Genomic DNA, 20287 nt, shown 5'->3' on the forward strand with positions numbered 1-20287 from the left:
TGCTTGTAGTATGTTATGCGGAAGGTCAGCCAGGAGCTGTTGCTGTTGGGAACACTGATTAGGAAAAACAAAAGTACAATTTGCTGGCTACTCAAGAGCTCACACATTTTCACATTCACCTCACTGGGGCCGTGGGCTCTGGCTGGAGAAGAGGCATGGCAGCCTTGGGAGCCTCTGGGAGTTGCCCATGGAACTGCAGGGAGCCAGCAGCCATGCCCAGGGCTGCTGTGAGTGCCTAGGGAGTGTGGCACAGCTGCCAGGCGTGGGAGAAGGAAAGGCACTCTTGAGCTCTAGCACAGCATCCTCAGCCCAGCCACACCCCTGAGTCTATGCCAGGCAGGGACTTCGTGGTGCACACAGAGCTGGGCCCTCTCTACCAGTGCTAGCCTCTGTGGTCTAATGTGTGCATGCCAGCCCAGCCTTGTCTGCCTCAGAGACTTCCCTGGAACTGGTTGACGCCCCTGCCTGACTTCCTGGAGGCTGACCCATCCCCGGGCCAGCTCTCTGGCTGCAAAGTACCAGAGTCTAGCAGGGAGCCAGGACTGGGGGAGTGTGTGCCTCCAAGGACCTCACTTGTTTATCCTGTGCCTTGCACAGGCGCTGGGGGACTGCGTGACCACCACATGGTGGCGGGGAGAGGGTGGTGGGAGGGAAGAAGAGGAGGAGGAGGAGGTGGAGGAAGATGATGACACCAGGCCTGTGTGGCCTGCTGCCTGGCGGTAACCACAGGAGGGCGCTGTGGCACCGTGCTGGCACATGGCCCTCAGGCCAGTGCGGGGGGGGGGGGGGGGGGGGAGCGGGAAGCAGGAAGGGGGGTGCCGCCCGCTCCCTGCTTCCTCCTCCATCCCCGCCCCCGGGGCTTGGGGGCCTAAAGCTCTGAGGCAACCACTCTGGGCTGTCATTTCCTTCCTGCTGGAGCTGAACCCACGCTGCTGGGGCCCTTTCAGGAAGGCTGGCGGGCGGGCTGTTGGGTTTGGCAGCACAGGCAGTGCGGATGGGCAGGCCTTGTCCCCCTTGGGCCTGCCTAGAACCCCGTGTGTGTCCTCTCTGTGCCACCTGTGCCAGCTATGGCCGAAGGGGTTCCCCTTCAGCGTGCAGAGATGGTGCCCTTTGGGGCCGGAGGGCAGTGGCAAGCCTAGTGGTCTACTTGTGGGATCTTAGGGGCCGATGCCCACCTCACAGTCCCATCCTTTGAGAGCTGGTGGAGGGAGCCCCAGTGTTGGCCCTCATGAGGGGCTACAGGGACCAGAGAGGCTTCCTGCATCTGAATCCAAGGCGTCGGCTGCCCTTCCTCATCCCCTTCCTGTCCAGGGCCTTAGCCTTGTTCCCCGGGAGCTCCCAGGGGGTATGCGTTGTGGAAGGCTGGTCAAGATCACCAGGGCAGTGTCCCACCCACCCCTCTCCTGCAGGAGCAGAGGTGTTGACCTCTCTGCCAATACCACTCTGTACAGGCTCCAAGCTCCTGAGCCAGGCGAGTCAGCTGGCGCAATGCCTGCTGTTCACTTAATGTGTTCTAAATGAAAGCCATTTGTTTTATTTATTAGGGTGATTACTGGTAAGCAGCCCCAACTAAGCAGTGCCCTGACAAAGTGTCCTGGAGTCTGGCCTCTGTTGCTCACATCAGGCCCCAGGCTGTGCTCTCGCCTCTCCTTCCCCTCCTCTTATCCACCCCCCCCCCCCAGTCTTTTCTTCCCCAGTCCTGCAGCTGCCAGAGCCTTCTGTTCCTCACATTTTTGTTTCCCTGGATGGGCCAGGAAGAAGCCCCAGGGCCTGAGACCTCAATTCAAATATAGCCGATGACAGGGGACACTTGTGCGCCTCCACGCACGACTCCTTATAAGGCTGAGGCAGTGTTGGGCCTGGCACAGGGCAGGTGGCTGGTAAGTGATACTGTTCCTAAATGGTGCCTGAGTTAGGTAGATGTATGGGGAGCAGGGACACTTCCAGCATTCCAGGAGGAACGCTTCAGTGGAAGGGCAGTGGAGCTAGTTTGCAGACAATGTGTTGCCCTGGTGTTACCAGGGTGTCTTCAGGTTTTTGGAATCCTCCACAGTCTCCCAAACTCTAATGTTCTCTCCTGCTCCAGCCCTCCCCTCCCTGACAGTGCGTAGTTGGCCCCTCTTGGAACAGGAACACTGTGCCTTGCTCAGTTGCACCCACAGTGCTCTTTCTGCTGGGAGGAGGAGGCCCCCAGATTTCATCCCTAGTGCTGTTTCTCATCATGGTGGGAGAGTTTGGTAGTCTTGTGTGTGTTGAGGGGAGTCAGACTGACTCCATCTCAGATTAAAGAGAGCAGAAGCTGACTCCATCTTCACTAAGATCTCCCCTGCCCCTGAGCTTCAAGGTTGAGGGCCGTGCCCTGCCTGCTTGGAATCCAGGGAAGGTCCCCCTGGCTGTGATAAGAAACTGACCACCCCCTGCACTGTGGAACATTCAAGGTTAACAATAGTACCCCTGCCTGAATGAGTAAGTATATCCCCTTGCATTGTGTGGGACTTGCCAAATTTGCGCGCCAATTCCAACTAAAATGTTAGGTTGGTTCAAACAAATCCTCTGTGGCAGGTTGTAACTCTGTTGGCCACCTGTGTGTGGCCTGGCATGACTATGCGGTTTTCTGTAAGTGTTGTAACCTCATTGGCCACCTGCGCATGGTCAGGCTTGACCATGTGGTATTTGCCTTTATAACCCCAACTTGAGCAACGCTTGTGGTCACAGTGTCAGCTTCTGAATCTGAACCGTGTCCCTGGCTGGTCAGCCTGTTTTTTTTTAATAGTCGCTGTAATGGGGTGGGGGTGGGGGCGGAATCCCCCAGCCCTCCAAGAGTCCACCACTTAGAGACAGTCTCAAGTAAAAAGATGGATTTACTGGGGAAGCAAAAAGCAAACTGACGGGCTGGGGATATGGCCTAGTGGCGAGAGAGCTTGCCTCGTATACATGAGGCCCTGGGTTTGATTCCCCAGCACCACATATACAGAAAACGGCCAGAAGTGGCGCTGTGGCTCAAGTGGCAGAGTGCTAGCCTTGAGCAAAAAGAAGCCAGGGACAGTGCTCAGGCCCTGAGTTCAAGGCCCAGGACTGGCCAAAAAAAAAAAAAAAAAAAAAAAAAGCAAACTGACTAGCCAGAGATGTAGCACAGACTCGGGAGCTGAAACCAAGACCTTATAAAGCAGGCTGGCCGGCCGCAGCAGCCCAGACTTAGGAGCTGGGACCATGCGACCTGGGCCACGCTCGGGGTCAGGTTATAAAGGCAAATACTACATGGTCAAGCTTGTCATACACAGGTGGCCAATGAGGTTACAACACTTACAGAGCATGCCAGGTCCCACGCAGGTGGACAATGGAGTTACAATCTGCCTCATAGCAACTGTTTGAAGTAAACTATCATTTTAGTTATACTTGGCCCACAGATTTGGTGGGGCTCACATTATGCAGTTGGATATGCCTACTCATGAGAGGGCACAGGTTTAACCTTGAATGTTCCACTACTCAGGTGATCAAGCAGTTTACACAATCTTATCACAGAGAAGGGGAACTTCCCTGGATAGGGCAGGGGAGATCTTAGCGAAGATGGAGTCGGCTTCTGCTCTCTTTAACTAATCTGAGATGGAGTCAATCTGACACCCCTCAACAGCCAATGATGGTGCTGGCCAGATCTGACCTCCATATTACAGTGGTCTTCTGTGAATACTCTAGTTTCTAGGAGATTCCAGTTCAGATTTGTTGAAAATAAATTCAGAGTACAGTTGATGTTTACCTATGTTTTGATTCTTTTTTTGGTCTCATTTCACATACCAGTTGTTCATCATCTTTTTGGGGAGTTAGCCAAGAATAAACTGTAAGTGATTTAAAAGGACAAGCCTCTTGCCTGGCCTATACTCCCCTATGTGGACCCACAAACTCCAGTCTTGTTCGTATCCTGGGCTCTTGCTTGGTCTTTGCCCCCTGGAGTTCCTGTCACACAGGCTGCATTCCTTGAAGTCGTCTTTGCAGTCTGAAGTGTGGGCTCCATGGGAGCTATCAAATGGTCAGGCGCCTTGAATTGGCAGGGCTCTGGCTGGCTTCATTGGCCCTGGCAGGTGCACAGGTGGGTTAGTTGGGATCCAGTATAGTGAGGATGGAGACCTGTCTGTGGGAGCTTTGAGGATGTGCATCCATAAGTTAGTAGAAAGTGCCATGCCTGTCTTAGAGCTGGTGATGACACTGTCTCTGCCCCCTGTTCCTGGCAGGAGAGTCAGGACTAGGAGGGTAGGAAGGAGCAGGGGAAGAGGAGTTTAGCTGAGCAAGTGCATGGCTCTCTGACTTTGAATCGTGCAGCAGGAGGACTCAGGAGGACATGGAGAGAGACCTGTAGAGCCCCCGCCCTCCCCAGGATGCCTGGCTGTCATGTAGCTCCATGCAGAACTGAACTGCCTGGAGTTCACACCCTTGGGACTTTGCCCAGGCACTTCTCCTGAAGCACCGCCCCTCCCTCCTTTCTGTCTTTAGCTCTGTTATTCCTTCAGATGTCGCTGTGGTGCCAGTACACGAGGTTCCATCTCTCACCACCCCACCTGGTTAAGCTTGCACACACCTCCCCCCACCCCCCACCTTTTTCAGGCTCCTGCTATGCTAAGTTGGCCCTCCGCACAGATGTGGTTGTAGGGCAGGGTTGTGTCTTATTTATTTTATTCTGTCTCTGGGAGATAGTGTAGAATGGAGCCGGGCACAGTGGATGGCAGCACAGACTTGTTGGAGGAGGTAGATGCCGTGCAGAAGGGCAGCCAGGTGTCAGTGTGTGTGAGTTGTGCCCCTGTGCTCTGGTAGGGGTTGGGTTGGGGTGCAGCTGCTGGGCACTGTTAGTCTTCAGACATTCTGTGAGTAAGACTCTCAGGTTGGTGGGATTTGGGGTCCTAAGGCATCCAGAGGGGCTTGGTGATGATAAAGCTCCCATAGACCTGAGGCCAGCCAGGAAGACTCAGATGGGTTTTAAACACTTCTTCCTGGCTTTCTGAACGAGCCTCCTTCTATCACCAGGAGGAACCACTGATTCTGGCCTGGAGGAGGTGGGTGGGTGGGGCTCAACTGGACTCTCACCTTACACCGCTTCGAGGCCACTTGGTTTGCTCAGAGGCCCTGCCGGAAACAGTGCATTGGCCTCAGGGATGAACAGTTCCGGGTTCTAGGTCTTTCTCTTGTCCTGGCTTCTATAAGTAAGGTCTTCCAGTGCCTCTAAACCTGAATTTCTCATTTGTGAAATGTCTGTTCATCACCTCTCCATTACTGTAATAAATACTTGAGATTATTAATTTTTAAAGTAAAGTTTATTTTCGTTATAATTTTAGAGTTTTGGTCCATGACTGATCAGGCAGACTCATTGCTTTTAAACCTGTGGTAGGGGTGCTGAGTAACAGTGGTGTGGGCCACATGTGGCCCAAATAAAGAGGACGGGGCTGGGTCCCAATATTCCCGGCCAGGGACCCCTCTCCAGTGACCTGAAGACCTCCCACTAACCTCCCCTGAGGAGCCTATCACGTTCAAGCTCCCTTCCTGGTATGTGTAAACTGGATGCTAGGAAGTTGCCTAGCCCTTGGCCTTAGAGCCCTCCTTCCATTGCCTGGCCCTGCATGGTGGGACTTTGGTCTCTCTCTGGTCCTGGGCATCAGCATCATGACTGGAGTTCTGCGTCCCTTAGTGCCCACGTAGGGGTCAGGCTGTGGCTATGGGCTTGCCGAGGGGCTCATAGTATGGGTTCATGTGACCAAGAGGGGCGGGTGGGCAGGCATGTGGGAGCCCTCGGGGAGGCAAGCTATGCTGCCCAGACTCCAGAGTACTGTCTACCCTCCAGCCTGGCTGGCTGGTGCTTTCTGTGTGGCTGGTGCTTGTCCTCTGTGTTCCCTGGACACTGACAGTGTCGTTTCTGTGACAACAGCCATGCTGAGCCTTCATAGAGAATTGAATGCTGTGAACGGCCTTCCCGAGGATGGGAGACCTTGGATAGACGGGTTCAGTCTCCATCTAGGTTCTCCAGGCTCACCAAGCAGCTTTTGCTCTGACCAGAGACTTGAGACACTTGAGCTTAGTCATTCCCTTGGCGCTCTCTGGGAGCTAGAAGAGGTTTTAGAGTAAATGCAAAGTGAAAAACATTCCTTTTACCAGATGAATGCTCTGTCTTAAGCAGTTGGCTTTGGGGAATGAAATCTGACTTTGTTGCTTAACCTTGGCTTTCTAGAACTCTTGCCTTCTAAGCTCTCTTCTGTGACCCGAGCAGCAGCTGGACTGTGTTTGTGGAACTCACGAGAGGATGTGTTGAGGCCTGGAAAGGAGAGAGCAGAGCTCAAGGGCTCAGGAGACTTGGGCTATGTGGATGAGGCCTGGCCCAGGATAGGAAGGCGTTGTGAGAATGTGGGAGGAGAGAGGGACTTAGGGAAGAGCGAGTGAGGTTGGGTGAGGAGCAAACAGTGCATCCCACCAAGAGCCCTCCTGACCTGCTGCTACAGAGGATGTGAGATGAACCATCTTCGTTTTCCCACGTGCCCCTTGGGCCTGCGTCACTGGTGGGCCTAAGTTTGGTGTGGCAGGGGAATTCTGTTCTCTGGTCATTTTGATCCCTGTGGGACCCATGTGTGGTGGTGTAGAACATAATGTCTCCCATCCTGCTCTTCTTTTTTGTGCTTGTAATTCACAGAAGTCTAAGTTGTTGTCATGTTTTTTTCTCATAAACTGTTCTATGGGTGTCTAATATTTTTTGAGACACAAAATGTCTCTATATGATTTTTTTTTTCTTTTGTATCGTTCCTCAATGTTCTTCCTTGTAGACCTGAAGCCAGAGGGAATACGTGAAAGTGAGAACCTAGTAGGAGGGCTCTTCAGGGCTCACTTGCTCGACATGTAACATTACCAAGTTTGCCTGATGACATACACTGCACACACCTGCGCCACCCTTACGTAGAATTTTATTTTTTTTTAATTCACTAACAAGTTTAAATGGTGAGACAAATCAAAACAAAAGCTCAGGAAAAAGAAATAAAGATATCACTCTCTTGCAACCTAGGTTAAATACCTGCTGATAATTTGCTGAGTTTGTTTCAGGGTCTGTTTTTTTAAAAGTAGTATAAATATTATAACTATTGCTAAAGCCTATGTTTTCCCTGTCCTCTGTCCCACAGCTGCTTACTGCCCCATGTGAGAAGTTGGTGTGTTTTGTGGACTTTGTTTTGTACTTTTGCTTTTATGTCCTACAGATATGTGCATAACATCGGTCTGTTATGTTTTGTGGTTTAAGGAAGGTATGTAAGTGCTCTTATATACCTGAACATGATGGTTTTTGAGATTTAGCCCTGTGAACTCATGTGGTCTTATTGGTTCTTTTTTTTTTTTTTTGCTAGTACGGGGCTTGAACTCAAGGACTGGGTGCTGTCCTGTAGCTTTATCACTCGAGGCTGAGATACTCTACCACTTAAACTCACACCCCCACTTTTGGCTTTTTGGTGGTTAATTGGAGATGAGTGTCTTATAGACTTTCCTGTTTGAACTGGCTTCGAGCCTCCGTCCTGAGACCTCAGCCTCCCGAGGAGCTGGTATTCCAGGTGTGAGCCACTGGCACCTGGCTTGTTGATTTAACTGCCACGTTGTATTTCACTGCAGGCAGACCTCAGTCTGCCATCTCCCTCTTGTGACTAGAAGCCTTGCCCCAGCGAATACTAGGCACACCTCTGTATGCGCAGGTGTGCTTGCTCACCTGAGGGTGTGAGGGGGCTTGCACCTTCAGCTTCATGGCACACTCTTGTGTTCTCCAGCACTGGTGGTGGTGTCCCTTCCCCTTCCTGCCCAGCACTCAGGCTGGACTCTTTCTTCTTGTTGCTTTTGAGGCCAGAGGCAGACACAGGCAGGCAATTTAGGGAGCAGGATGGGACAGAAACCCAGAGGACAAGTGTACGTGCTCCTTGGTGCCCCTGCAGATGCCAGGAGACTCGGGTCAGTGTGCCAGAGACTGGTGCATCTTTGGGATGAGGGCAACAAGGAAGCCATCCTCAGGGATGGCTTTCCCACTGGCCTGCCCTTGCTTCCCTTTTCCAGGCTGGAGGAAAAGGCTTTGAAGTCTGGTGGCAGGCCTGGATCTGCTAGAGATTTGCCATGCAACCTGGATCTCATGTCAGAAACACAGAGGTTGAAGGCTGAAGGTGGTGTAGCTCTGTGGCATGCACATGGTGCTCACCCACTTTGCTTTTTGCAATTGGGAAGTGGTCTGGGCTGGAGTCTCGGGAGGCCAGCAAGTCTTGGTGGGGACCTGGCTTGAGGGCTGTCATGGCCTGGTGCTCCTCACATCTTGGCTCTCTCCTCCCTGTGGCGCAAACCTGCTGTGCTCAGTTACGTGGTTTGTTCTTTTCTGTAGCTTGAGAAATGTTCTCCAATCTCAGGAAGTGACATTTGCACAGATACCAGAAGGGCTAGAAAGATCTAGACGCAAGAAGATTCTGAGGAGTGTGCTCCAAACAGGGAAGACAGCCAGTACAAAGGCCCTGAGGCGTACAAGGGTTTGGTGTGTATGAAGGATTTAAAGATTGCTAGTTGTTGTTTAGTAGATTTTTTGTTCCCTCAAAGCCGCAAGGCTTTACATCCTTAGTACAGATCAATAAGGACACTTTTTCTCTTCCTTTAAGGTTAGCAATGTTTGCAAAGCTGGCCAGTCTTTTGTGGAGGCGGGGGAGGGTTCCATTCTGTCCCTGTCTATTGCTCAGAGCAAGTTCCCTGTGTTGTGCTTGTTCCTCACTTTGTCCTGAAGAATGCTGTGGGGCTGGAGGAGAATGGGACCTCACCTGGTCCTAGGAGGAAAGCTCCTTGTTGGACATGTGCTAAGTGCTTATCTGCTGCCCCTCCCTGTCATCCTGGGTGTCTGCCCAGGCTGGGGGAAGGCTGGAGGCAGGTGACTGGCTGTGGGGAGATGCCATTTCCCATTGTGGATTACATGTCCCTACTTAGTGACTTTTTCTGCCACTTGAAGACCTCTTCAGTTCAGAAGACTGTCACTGTAGAAGCACGAAGCATGATCTGCAGACAGGGGGCTAAGTATGCAAAATGTGGAAGGGGCCTTCTGTGGGGCCCTGGGCAGCCCCAGTGGATGCAGACTCAGCAGTGGGCTGGGCTTGGCAGGTGGGAGAACCAGGAACTACTTTCCATGTGAGCAGCACACGAAAGCCCAGCGGCTCTGATGACTGCTTCCAGTGTCTGGGTCTACGCCCACACAGAGCACGTTCTTTTCTCAAATATAGCTGTTGTTGTGTGGAACAGGTTTTTTAGCATCTAGTCCAGGACTGGCTTTTAATTAATGACCTCTCTGCCTCTTGAATCCTGAAAGCACCGGTTCTCCATCACTCAGAAGCACTGAGTCCTAGCCGGTTCAATGCATGGCATAATAATGCTGCAGACACATGCCACCCAAAGGGTAGCACTTCTATTAGTGATGGCAGGCTTTCTGACTGAGCCTAGATATTGCCACAAGATGCTCCCAGTGCCCTGACAATCCCCTCAGGACAAGCTGGGCCCTCTGCAGGAGATGGGTTCCCATGCTCAGCAGTGTCAAGGAATGTCAGGTCCTCGTAGCCTTCTCTAAGCCTTGTGCATCATCTCGCCCACCTCCCGAAGATCTCCACTCTCTCCCAGCCCAGCCTGCAGTGTATGAGCTCTGCAGCTGGGAGCTGCTGCTCTTCAGGCAGGCCCTCGGGTTGCTGGGTCCTGGCATCTTCAGTGCTCAGGGCCTGCACCTTGTCACCTTCCCTCTTGGCTCCAAGAGAATGGCCAGGACTGACTCCCAGTGAGAAACAAGTTTTCTTCATAGCAATTAAGGTTTGGCATCACATTAGATCCTTAGTGAATGTTTCTAGGAGTCCTGGCCTGCCTGCTCTGGCCTCTCTGTGCCATCGTGTGCTGGGCTGGACTGGCAGAGGCACTGGCTCCTGCCTGGAACCAGGATCAGGTCTCTCTGGCCTCGTGTGGTGTGGTGGAACGAGGCAAGCTTCCTCTCCCTCCTCTCTCTCCTCCTCCTCTGCCTTTTGAAAACCATTCTCTCCCAAAGAGTTGAGTCTTTCTGAAGGCTGGTGTGTTACATGGCATTGTCTCCATTGTATGCTTTATTTTGAACAAGAAACCTTCAGGAGTTCTTTGATAGAATTAATTAAAAACAAAAAGAGGCAAAGAAATTGTGTACAAATTTAGTCTCTATTCCTGATGGAGGGCTGACCTCATAATTATTTGTGTGAAATATTATAAACAAATCCTTTAAGGTCACTAATGACAGGAGGGTTAATAAGAGGGACAAATATGGTGATAGGTGGATGCAAACCCCACTAGTTTGCTGACACGAGCTTGTGTAATGTTGTGGATGAGAGTAACATTTCCAATAACACCATCCCAGCTGGGTTTAAAGTTGCCACGTTGTGCATGACAGAAGTGACTGGTGAGGTGACAGGCTGTGGATGACTCAGCCCCATGTAGGGTAGATGGCAGCTGATGTGCATGGGAGGATTTGTTTATTTTGAGACAGGGTCTTCCTATGGGCTCCAGGCTGGCTTCAGACTGTATCTGATTGGCTCAGGGCTCGAGGCACAGGGCTTGAGGCATTCTGGGGGCGGTTAGAGTTAAGCATTCCCAGCGGTTAGAGTTCTTGACCGGCTGGGCCCTAATAAGCTTGTCCTGGGTTTGCTCACAGGGCCTGCTTATCTCAGGTTCGTGTGGTAAAGTGGGGCCTGACTTCAAAATGGCTTTAGTCTGGCTCTTCATTTTCCCCCTTTTCTCTTTGGTACCTTGGGAGCCAATCATGGCTCCCTTCTGTCCATTTCAATGGCTGCATGTCTAGGGGATGATATAGAGGTAAGGCATGGGCCAATAGGGCCCAAAGTAGTAAACAAAAACAACTCAGGCTTCAGACTCCTCATCTTCCTCCCATCCTTCCAAGAATAGGGGATTCCAGGTGTGAACCACAATACCTGCTCACAAGAAGGCTTCGAGAAAGAAATTATTCTGTCGGCTAGACTACATGTGGAGAAAATGATGTTTTATAACTAATGAGATTTTTGAAACTTTAAAATATGTATTGTAAATAAGTCAATAATGGCTCCAAATAGCAATTTACCTTTTTTGTCTACATCTGTAAAAGCTAAATGTTCAGGTTGGCACAAAGCATTTTTTGTGTTGTCCCATTGGCCAGTTGTCTGCAGTATGAGAACCCGTTTATTTTTCTGGTTTCTTGGGTTATATGGCATAATTCTTCCTGTATCTCCATTTGAAAGGGGGAAGGAAAGCCTAGAGGGGTGGCCTCTTCTTCCCCCTCCCACCTCTTTTCCTCTCTTCACTCTTGCTTTGTGGTCCCTGATCTGGGCTGGGGGTTCCAGAGGATACCAGGCTCTGCTCCTGTCTTCAGGCAGGTCACATTTGGAAAAACTGTTTTCATCTTTGGGAGAACTGGGTGTTCAGACTGACATTTGCAGTATCTGCGGTTTGCTCCCTACTGCATAAATGTATCCATGGAACACATTCATTTTATCTGTAAGTAGATTTATTATATGAAATATTCATTGGAGCAGGCTTCATGGCACAGCTCTCAGAACAAATGTACTGAGTACACTTTGTCCTCATAAATCTATTATTGCTGATGGGATTCAGTTGTCGCCTGGCAGCTCAGGGTGATCTGGGATGGAGGTAGAGGTAGGGGAATCTTCCTGCCAGTAGAGCTTGGCCGCCATGGGTTTGACTGTGGCTGTGATTGTGGCAGTTGGAGGAAAAAAGTAGGAAGAGCAAGTGCAGATATATGAGGACCTAGGACACAGAGGAGTGGCTGGCAGGGGCATGGTACCTGGTTCAGGGCTGCCCAGTCCTGAGGGAAGGGCTGGTCAGGGGAGGTGGGCAGAGGCATCAATACAGGCCTCCAGAGGCTGGCCAGGGTTCTGGACTGTTACCCAGGACAGAGGGGAGCCAGCTGAGGTTAGAAAGCCACGGAGAGAGCAGTGGACTTATATATCTGGAAAGGGACTAAAGGAAGTATAAAAAAGCCTGTCAGGAGGCCAGAGCAGGGTGACAGAGGTAATTGTGTTGGGAAATGTCAGGAACCACCCTCACTCTTCTCCACCTTGAGAGGCCATGAAAAGCAAAAGTCAAAGTCACAGAGAAGAAAAGCAGCCAGAGAAGGGGCAAAGGAAAGCAGTATTGTTGAAAGGTCAAGAAATACTGAAAAGGTACAGGTTTTAGCATTATTGAAACATGTTTTGATGAATCATGAGGACCAACTTAGGATAAACGTTTTCTCAGTTTAATGGTATTTTAGGACTTTTAAGAAGATTCGGGACAAAAGGAAGCATGTATATTAAGAGAAACACAGGTTTAGGAGAAATAAGATACATTTTGTAGGAAATATTAGGAATAAAAGAAACATGGACCCAAAACAGAACCCAAAGTTGAGGAAAGCAAATGGGGTTTGCCTCCATTGTAAGGCTGAGGCCTGACAACCAGGGCTCTGGAAGCCCAAGGAATGCAGGTGGCCCTGGCAGCCCGGGCAGTCAAGGGCAAGGGCAAAAGTAGATGGCCCACCTTTTAGAGACTTTCACAGGCACCATCCATACCTGTCCTTTTTCCTGCTGGCAGGGAGGGCCACCAGCCACATAAAAGCACGACAGGGCTTCCTGTGGTTCACCTTTGGCGATTGTCACCTGTTTAGGTGGCTTCCTGGCCTGGGAGCTAATGATGGTGGATAGACAGGTGGTACCTAGAAGGACTTTCTTGTCGTGTCAGCTATCAGTGAATGAGTGTCAGGAGGGGACCATAGATCTCCCAAAAAAGGTACAAGAAAAAAGAGGAGCATGCTCTGGCTTCTGGCTCGAGCACTGTTGTATGGAGTGGGGTGATCTGGCTTTCATGGGGCATGGAGAGCAGCAGGAGAACCTGCAAGGCAGAAGCAAGCAGAGTGCACAGTAACGTGGTGTTATACGAGGTGGAGATGGCCATGGGCTGGCCTAGTGTTAGACAGTAAGCCACTTCACCATCTTGATGGTGCTCCTGAGTCTTCTCATCGCCGGCCATGGAGTGTCTCCCTCCCTTGCTGGCTGCTGATAAGGAGAGGATGTGTTGTTAGTGGAAGGAAAATGGGGCAGTCTATTTTGACAGGATAACCAACCTCTAGTACCTGCTGTCTCCATCGTAATTTGGAGGCTGAGAATGTGATTTCTGTCTTATGGAAGCCCTGTGTCATCACGGGGATCAGAGTAGGGATGTGAGGAAATATCTTCGCAAAGCTTGGTGCAGCATCTGGTGGCCCCTGTGGATTTCTATATGCTCTGAGGAAGGTGGTGCCTGGCTATTCCTTGTACCTCTAGCAGCACCTCTAGAGCGTGGGGAATGCTGGAAAAGGTTGGTTGAGTTGGTGGATGAGTTTAGCTCAGCATGTTAGTGCTCATCAGGAGGACAGGTCATTATGCTGTCCATTTAGTCTTGGACGGGAGGGTAGAACCAGGGCATCTTGTGGGCAGTGGCACACAGTGCCAGTGGCTACTTGGAGCGATGGTGTTTCCCTCAGCCATGCCGAGGATCTGAGTTCCAGCACCAGATGCTTTAACATGGCCTCCTGACTCCTAAGCATAGAGCTACCTTCCCAGTGGTTGCTCTTGAAGTTCAAAAGTAGAAAACTGCCAGGTGCTGGTGGCTCACTTCTATAATCCTAATTATGCAGGAGGCTGAGATCTGAGAATCTGCTTTCCCATGCAGAAAAGTCCATGAGACTTATTTCCAATTAGCCAGCAAAAAGCCAGAAGGTGAGCAAGAAAGCTAAGTGACAATGCCCAGTTCCAGAACACAAGCCCCAGTATTGGCGTGCGTACACACACGAAGTAGAAAACGAATTGGGAACTATTCTCATTCTCCGTCTGCTTTCTTACTGCTCTCTTTGCACAACTCTCCTCATGTTGAACATGGTCCCCATAGCCAGCCTCTGTCCCACCTCAACGGACTCACTGTTCTCAATTTCTTTAGCACCCAGTTACTCATCCAGGCCCACCTGCATCTGCTTCTTGGACCCAGAGAGGCCCAGTTTGTCATTTTATGTTTTTGTTGTTTTCTTTCTGGGTTCAGAGATGTGTTGGGTGTCTGGACCCCAGAGCAAGAGTCAATTGGCTGACTATTGGGGCTTTCCTGTTCCCCACTGCAGGTCATCTTCCATGATGTGGCCGTGCTGACGGACAAGCTCTTCCCCATTGTGGAGGCCATGCAGAAGCACTTTAGTGCTGGCTCAGGCACCTACTACAGCGACTCTATCTTCTTCCTCTCGGTCGCCATGCATCAGATCATGCCCAAAGGTAACCTAGACTGCTGGAAACAATGGCCCTGAGTGTGCAATTCTGCAGGCATTTCCCACGATCCAGCACAGTTGCTGCCCTATGTCAGAGGAGGAACTCCACAAGGCAGAGAGGGAGAACAGGAAGCCAGCCATGCATAGGTTGCGTGATCCTGGGGTCCAGTCATGAGGACAGATAGGGACTTGAGCTATAGCAATCTGGACTATAGCCCTGACTCTGTACCTTGTTCAGCGGTCCCCTCCCCAGGGTTTAGATGTTGATCTGTTTGCTTAGTTTGCTAATCCATGACAGATTGGGTTAGATAATGCACCATCCAAATTAGTGAACCTGTTCTGTCTAGTTTGAGCCTGTTTTATCTAGTTTGAAAAGACCAAATCTAAATGTAAGAGGTACAAATTATGGACCTTGTAAGACTATATTTGAAACTCTGCTATACACTAAAAGAATCTTCTGGGCTCTGTCCCTCCCGGGAAGAAGAGACACAGTCATCCTGTATGTGCTAGGTACAACTTGTGAAGAATTACTGGCAGATCTGGTCATCCTAATTATGGGTTTTGGAGAGGGTCTCATGTGTGGTATGTCCTTGGCTTTCTAACTCTTCCTATTGACTCTTGATTAGAACTTTGCCACTTGAGCCACAGCTCTACTTCTGACTTTTTGGTTGTTAATTAGAGAGAAGAGTCTCACAGACTTGCCTGCCTGGTGTGTCTTCAAATCACAATCCTCAGGTCTCAGTCTCCTGAATAGCTAGGGTTACAAGGCATGAGTCAATAGCATCTGGCTCTGATTGACATTTTAGAGAGTTTCCATACCAGGTAGGATTTGATTTCCCAGGGTAAAAGCCAAACCACTGGCAGAGGCCTGCTGCTTTGGCCTAGCAGATCAGAAGTGTAAGCGAAGTCAAGAAGCAACGCCTAGCAGACCAGAAGGGACTGGTCAGCCTGGGACCTCAGGAGAATTCATACAATAAGGAGAAGTAAGCCTATATGTCTTGCTGGCAAGTTCAAGCACCATAGAGGGCTCTGAGTGGTCTTTTGGTTGTAAGGCTAAGGCTCAGGGGGCTCTGTCAGGTTGCCAAATTCTCTCCCAGTATTGTGAGGTGGCAGATAGAGCAGACTGAGGAGTTTTGTCACTTCTCTAAGGTTATATAGCCATTTGAGTGGAATAGCCAGGATTTGAACCCAATTTGGGCCTGTCTGGCTTGGAGTCCTGTCTCTAGCAGCTCCTTCTGTCCCATCAGGTGTCCCTTTTGAACATGCCTTCAAAAAAGCATGGTTATTCATTTCCTAGATCCCAGGGCTGGCCCTAGCTCTGCAGCTAGCCATGTACACTTCTTTGGCTTTGTCTCTAGGTCTCAGTTTCCCCATATATAAAGTGAAGGACTATACAGGGGAGTTTATGCTTACCTTCTGCAAATCCAGCATGTATAGAAATTCCCCTTAGATTGTGTAGTTCTGGGAGGCCAGGGAAAGAGTTTGACCCTCATTCCACTCTCCTGTGCAGCTTGTCACACACCTAGCTCAGGATTTTGGTGTAGGATTCTGTTTGGTCAAAAGGTTCCATGACTAAATAACTTTGAAATAGTTCATCTAGATGGGTCAAAGGGCCTGACCAGTTGTTTCATCCTGCATGTATGATTGGCCCTCCAAGGGACAGCAGGAGATCCAGGAGCAAGCATGCCAGCCTTGCTGTGCCTTATTTGCTTTGTCAGCTACCAGGCCCCTCACTGCTCATTGGGTGAACTCTAGGCTAGATTGTTATTTGGGGTGCTCAGCAAAGGCAAAAAAAGAGCTCTCCTGCTTTGATTTTCAGGGAAAACAAGATGCCTCTGCCCCAAGTTATGGGGAAGCCAGATTGTGAGTCATAAAGCCACTCCGGTCTTTTCCTATTTTCCCTGTCTGGTAGCCTGGTGTGGATTAGGAGGCCTTGTCTACAGAGAAGAGGCTTTGGTAGCCTTGCTATGGATCGAGATGGGTTAGATCATCCACCTCTCCCAGGCATGGGCCAGGGCCTCCCTGCTGTGCAGGAGGAGGTGGAGGGAGCCGTTTGGGCACGAACATCCCGTCTTTTCATAGGCTCTTTACTGGGATGACAATATACTTCCAGAGATTCATTTTTGCATATGGCCAAGGTCCAGTTCCCAAGGAAAGAGTTGTTAGGAGTGACTTCAACTTGATAGTCACAGAATGAACTGAGCAGCACTGCTGTTTCCTGCGGCGTTGGGGTGTGTTCTGTGAGGCAATCTGGCTGCCACTCAGCCCTTGGTGCTGTTGTTCCCACTGGGCAGGTCATTTGGAATTCCTGCAATTTTCAGAAGAACACTCTGTTTTCAGACATCATTAGTGCGGTCTTGAGTTGGTTCTTTATGGCTGTCTTCTGTGTTTATTTTTTTTTTAATTATAGAAATTACTGTTGTTTTGTGCTTTGGTTGATGCTTTGTTCTTGTATAATTGCTGCATTCTTGCTCATTTGGTTCTCTCATTTTCTTCCCTATCTTTTTTCTTTTGGGCTTCCTTTTTGCTCCAGGGAAGTAAGGATGGAATGGGCGGGGCCTGAGCCCCTGACACACACACCCTTCGGCCTCCCCCCCCCCCCCCCCCAACACAGAGTCAGCTGATTGTGATGCCTAAAGTGGTGAACGTAGATATGGTGACTAGGGTTCCAGAAATGCAGGTTATTTTTCTATATCTGAACTTGTGTCCCCTTCCCCTTTTCTAGAGTACTGGTCATTGTTCTGTGGCGAAACTACTCTTTTTCTCCTCAGTTCCTCCTTGGGGCTAGAGGATCTAATCAGGGCCTTGTAAATGCCAGACCAGTGTTCTACTTGAGCCACATCCCCAGATCTGTTTGATTCTTCTTTTTCTATTTAAAAGTAACAATTGGCCAGGTGTTAGTTACTGGCTTATACCTGTAATCCTAGCTACTCAGGAAGCTGAGATCCAAGGATTATGGTTCAAAGCTAGTCCTGGCAGAAGAATCTGTGAGACTCTTAGATCCAGTTAGCTAGCAAAAAGCCAGAATTTGAGCAGTGGGTCAAGTGGCAGAGCACTAGACTTCAGTGAGAAAACTACAGGACAGCATCCAGGCTCTGGGTTCAAGCTCCAGTAATGACATCAACCAATCAATCAGTCAATCAATCAGTCAATCAATGTAACATTCATTCACAAAATAGAAAATACTATCCTTTACCATCGCATAAGCATCACTATTGTTAATTCCTTGATCATCATCTTGTATTTCCGTAACATACAACATTTAAAATTTTTGGGCCAAGTAGGGGTTATACCTTATAGTCAGGTCATTCAGAGTCTTAGTATATATCAAATGTGAATTTGAATTTTTATTTCAACTCAAGAAGTAAAAGAAATGGTACAATTGAAGCTGTATTGTAACTTGTCTTGTTATTATCATGTCATCATTTTCTGTATAATTACTGTCCATGAAAATACTTTGAACGGTTCCATTGAATAAATGAACCTTAGTGCACTCGCATTTCCCTATTTTCAGCTAGCTGGATGTTTCCTGTTTTCTTTGTAATATTGTAAACTATGATGAATATCCACATACATAGAGATTATTTTATTGGTGGCATTGTTTGCTTGTAACAGGTCCTTTAGAAACAGTAGGCCAAAGGTGGTCCTCATAAAGTCAGAATGTGTCAACTCCCAGTGTCCCCAGTATGATTGGCTTTCATGGGTATGCTCTGGAAGGAGATATTGGGATCCCAGCTCCTTCCTCCTCTCTCCCTCCTGTTTTGTGTCCTGGCCATGGGACAAGTGGCTGCTCCATCATGCAGTCTTGCCATAGTATGTTGCCTCAATACAGTCCTGAAAACAGTGAGTCATTTGTTCCTGGGCCAGACTCTCTACCATTGTGAGCCAAAAGAGCTGTTTTTTTTTTTTTTTTTTTAAATAGCTGATTATTTCAGGTGTTTGTTTCTAAGGATGGAAAGTTGACTAACATACAATGTAGTGTCCTCTTCTGTTCAAGATTCTCATTTAAGATGCTGCATGTTACATTCAGGTATCATGTTAGTTTTCTTTTGTCGATCCTTGGGCTTGAACTCAGGGCCTGGGTGCTATCCTTGAGCTTTTTTGTTCAAGACTAGTGCTGTATCACTTTGAGCCACAGCGCTACTTCTGGTTTTCTGGTGGTTAGTTGGCGGTAAGAGTCTCATGGACTTTGCTGCCCTGGCTGGCTTTGAACCATGATCCTGAGATCTCATCCTCCACTGGATCCCAGCCGTGTTAGTTGTCTTGATCATGAAATTATTTCTTGTTTTTGATGACCTTGATAATTTGGAGGAGTAATAGTCTGACACTTTGTAGCGTACTCCCAATGAGGGCTTATCTAGCGTTTTTCTTATTGTCAGTCTGGGGTTATGAGTGGGCTCCTCCTCTGGCTTATATCATTTATGGGGGCAGGCAGGATGATTTTGTTATGCCCAAGTTGCGAGAAGACCACAAGAAGACCACTGAGAGCCAGATGTCCCGAAATGCAAAAGCAAGGCTTTATTCAGGCGAGCTGCAGATCAGGCCTCGTCCTACCCACCGAAACAGCGGAGGTTAGGAGGAAGGCCCCGAGCTGAGATTTCACAGGGCTTATAAAGGCAAAAAAACCAAAGCTACAGCAATCAGGTGTTCTCAGGGCTAGAGACATTCTGGGGTGATTAGAGTTAAGCATTCCCAGGTGGTTAGAGTTAAGCAGGGAGTTTCCTGATTAGCTGGGCCCTAATAAGCTTGTTCTGCTAGCCAGGATAATTGGTGGCCTGGGTTTGCTCACAGGGCCTGCTTATCTCAGGTTCGCGTAGTGAAGTGGGGCCTGACTTCAAAATGGCTTTAGTGTGGCTCTTCATTTTCCTCCTTTTCTCTTTGGTACCTTGGGAGCCAATCATGGCTCCCTTCTGTCCATTTCAATGGCTTGCATGTCTAGGGGATGTTATAGAGATAAAGCATGGGCCAATAGGGCCCAAAGTAGTAGAACCAAAGGGCCTGTCACCATTTCTCACAAGTGCAGTCTCTGTACCTCTGTTTTGCATGCCTCTAGTTTATCCTGCCTCATCTTCCCAAAAACAACTCTGGTCCCTTGGTTTTAAAGGGGGGCTGATGGGTGAAGATCATCCATTTTCTGTAAGTTCTTCAGGCTGACTCAGGGGCGTTGACCTTACCTAGCCAGGAACCTATAACCATAGTCTACTTTACCAAGGGACTGCAGGATCGGATGTCAATTAGGAGCTTTACTTTGTAAAAGCTTTTTCCTGACTGGCTGGAGAACTGATCTCTGATGACCTACAAAATGCCTACATCACCTTTGCAGGCCTTTAACAGATCTCAATAAGGACACAGTCTCAGGTCTACAAGCTTTCTTTCCTGAACATATGTACCAGTTCAAAATTCACTTTTACCGCCAGGTTTCCAATGTTCACCTGAAAATAAAAGAGACAAAAGAAAGGCCTCCATTGGCCTGTCCTACAAAACGACCTATCTCCGTCCTACTCCTCAGAGCTTGATGAACTGTCCTGGTGTCGGCTTGTCCTCTTCCACCATGAATGGACACCCCCTTATGGCCGTCCCACCATGTGGATTGGACAAGCTGCACCTTTGCCAGATCAACCCTCACTCCTGTGGATAGGCACACAGGCCCGTCCTAGGTTTTCTGGCACATCCTGCGGCCAAGTCACATAAGTCTACTACTAAGTCTGGCCACCAGGTTCCTAAGGGGGCTCCCTTAGTTGCTAAAATAAGGAGGTCACCCCACTTTGGAGTGAGCTGCCAAGATAATTGGAAAGGCTGGTAAGGGTTAGCATCAACATTAGCCAGGGTAGCAAGAAAAGAAGACAAAAAGAAAATTATAACAATACTCAGTCTAACTTTGTTTTCTTGAGGTGAAGGTGAAGCAGCTGAGTCGGGTGCTTGGAGACCTCCCGTGTTCCACCACGGTAGTCTTTGTCCAGGGCAAAGGGGTCAGCTGGC

At 49.3% G+C, this 20287-nt stretch overlaps 1 protein-coding gene across 1 annotated transcript in view; it reads left to right on the forward strand.

Annotated features, from left to right (window-relative positions):
- Positions 1–20287, forward strand: part of Xxylt1 (xyloside xylosyltransferase 1) — a 148165-nt gene that overhangs the window by 5375 nt on the left and 122503 nt on the right. The window contains exon 2 of the mRNA XM_048346909.1: positions 14168–14315. Within this exon, the coding sequence (XP_048202866.1) occupies positions 14168–14315 (148 nt within the window). The remainder of the gene's footprint in view (positions 1–14167; positions 14316–20287) is intronic.

This window comes from Perognathus longimembris, chromosome 5 (genome assembly GCF_023159225.1).
Source record: "Perognathus longimembris pacificus isolate PPM17 chromosome 5, ASM2315922v1, whole genome shotgun sequence".
NCBI classification, from domain to species: domain Eukaryota; kingdom Metazoa; phylum Chordata; class Mammalia; order Rodentia; family Heteromyidae; genus Perognathus; species Perognathus longimembris.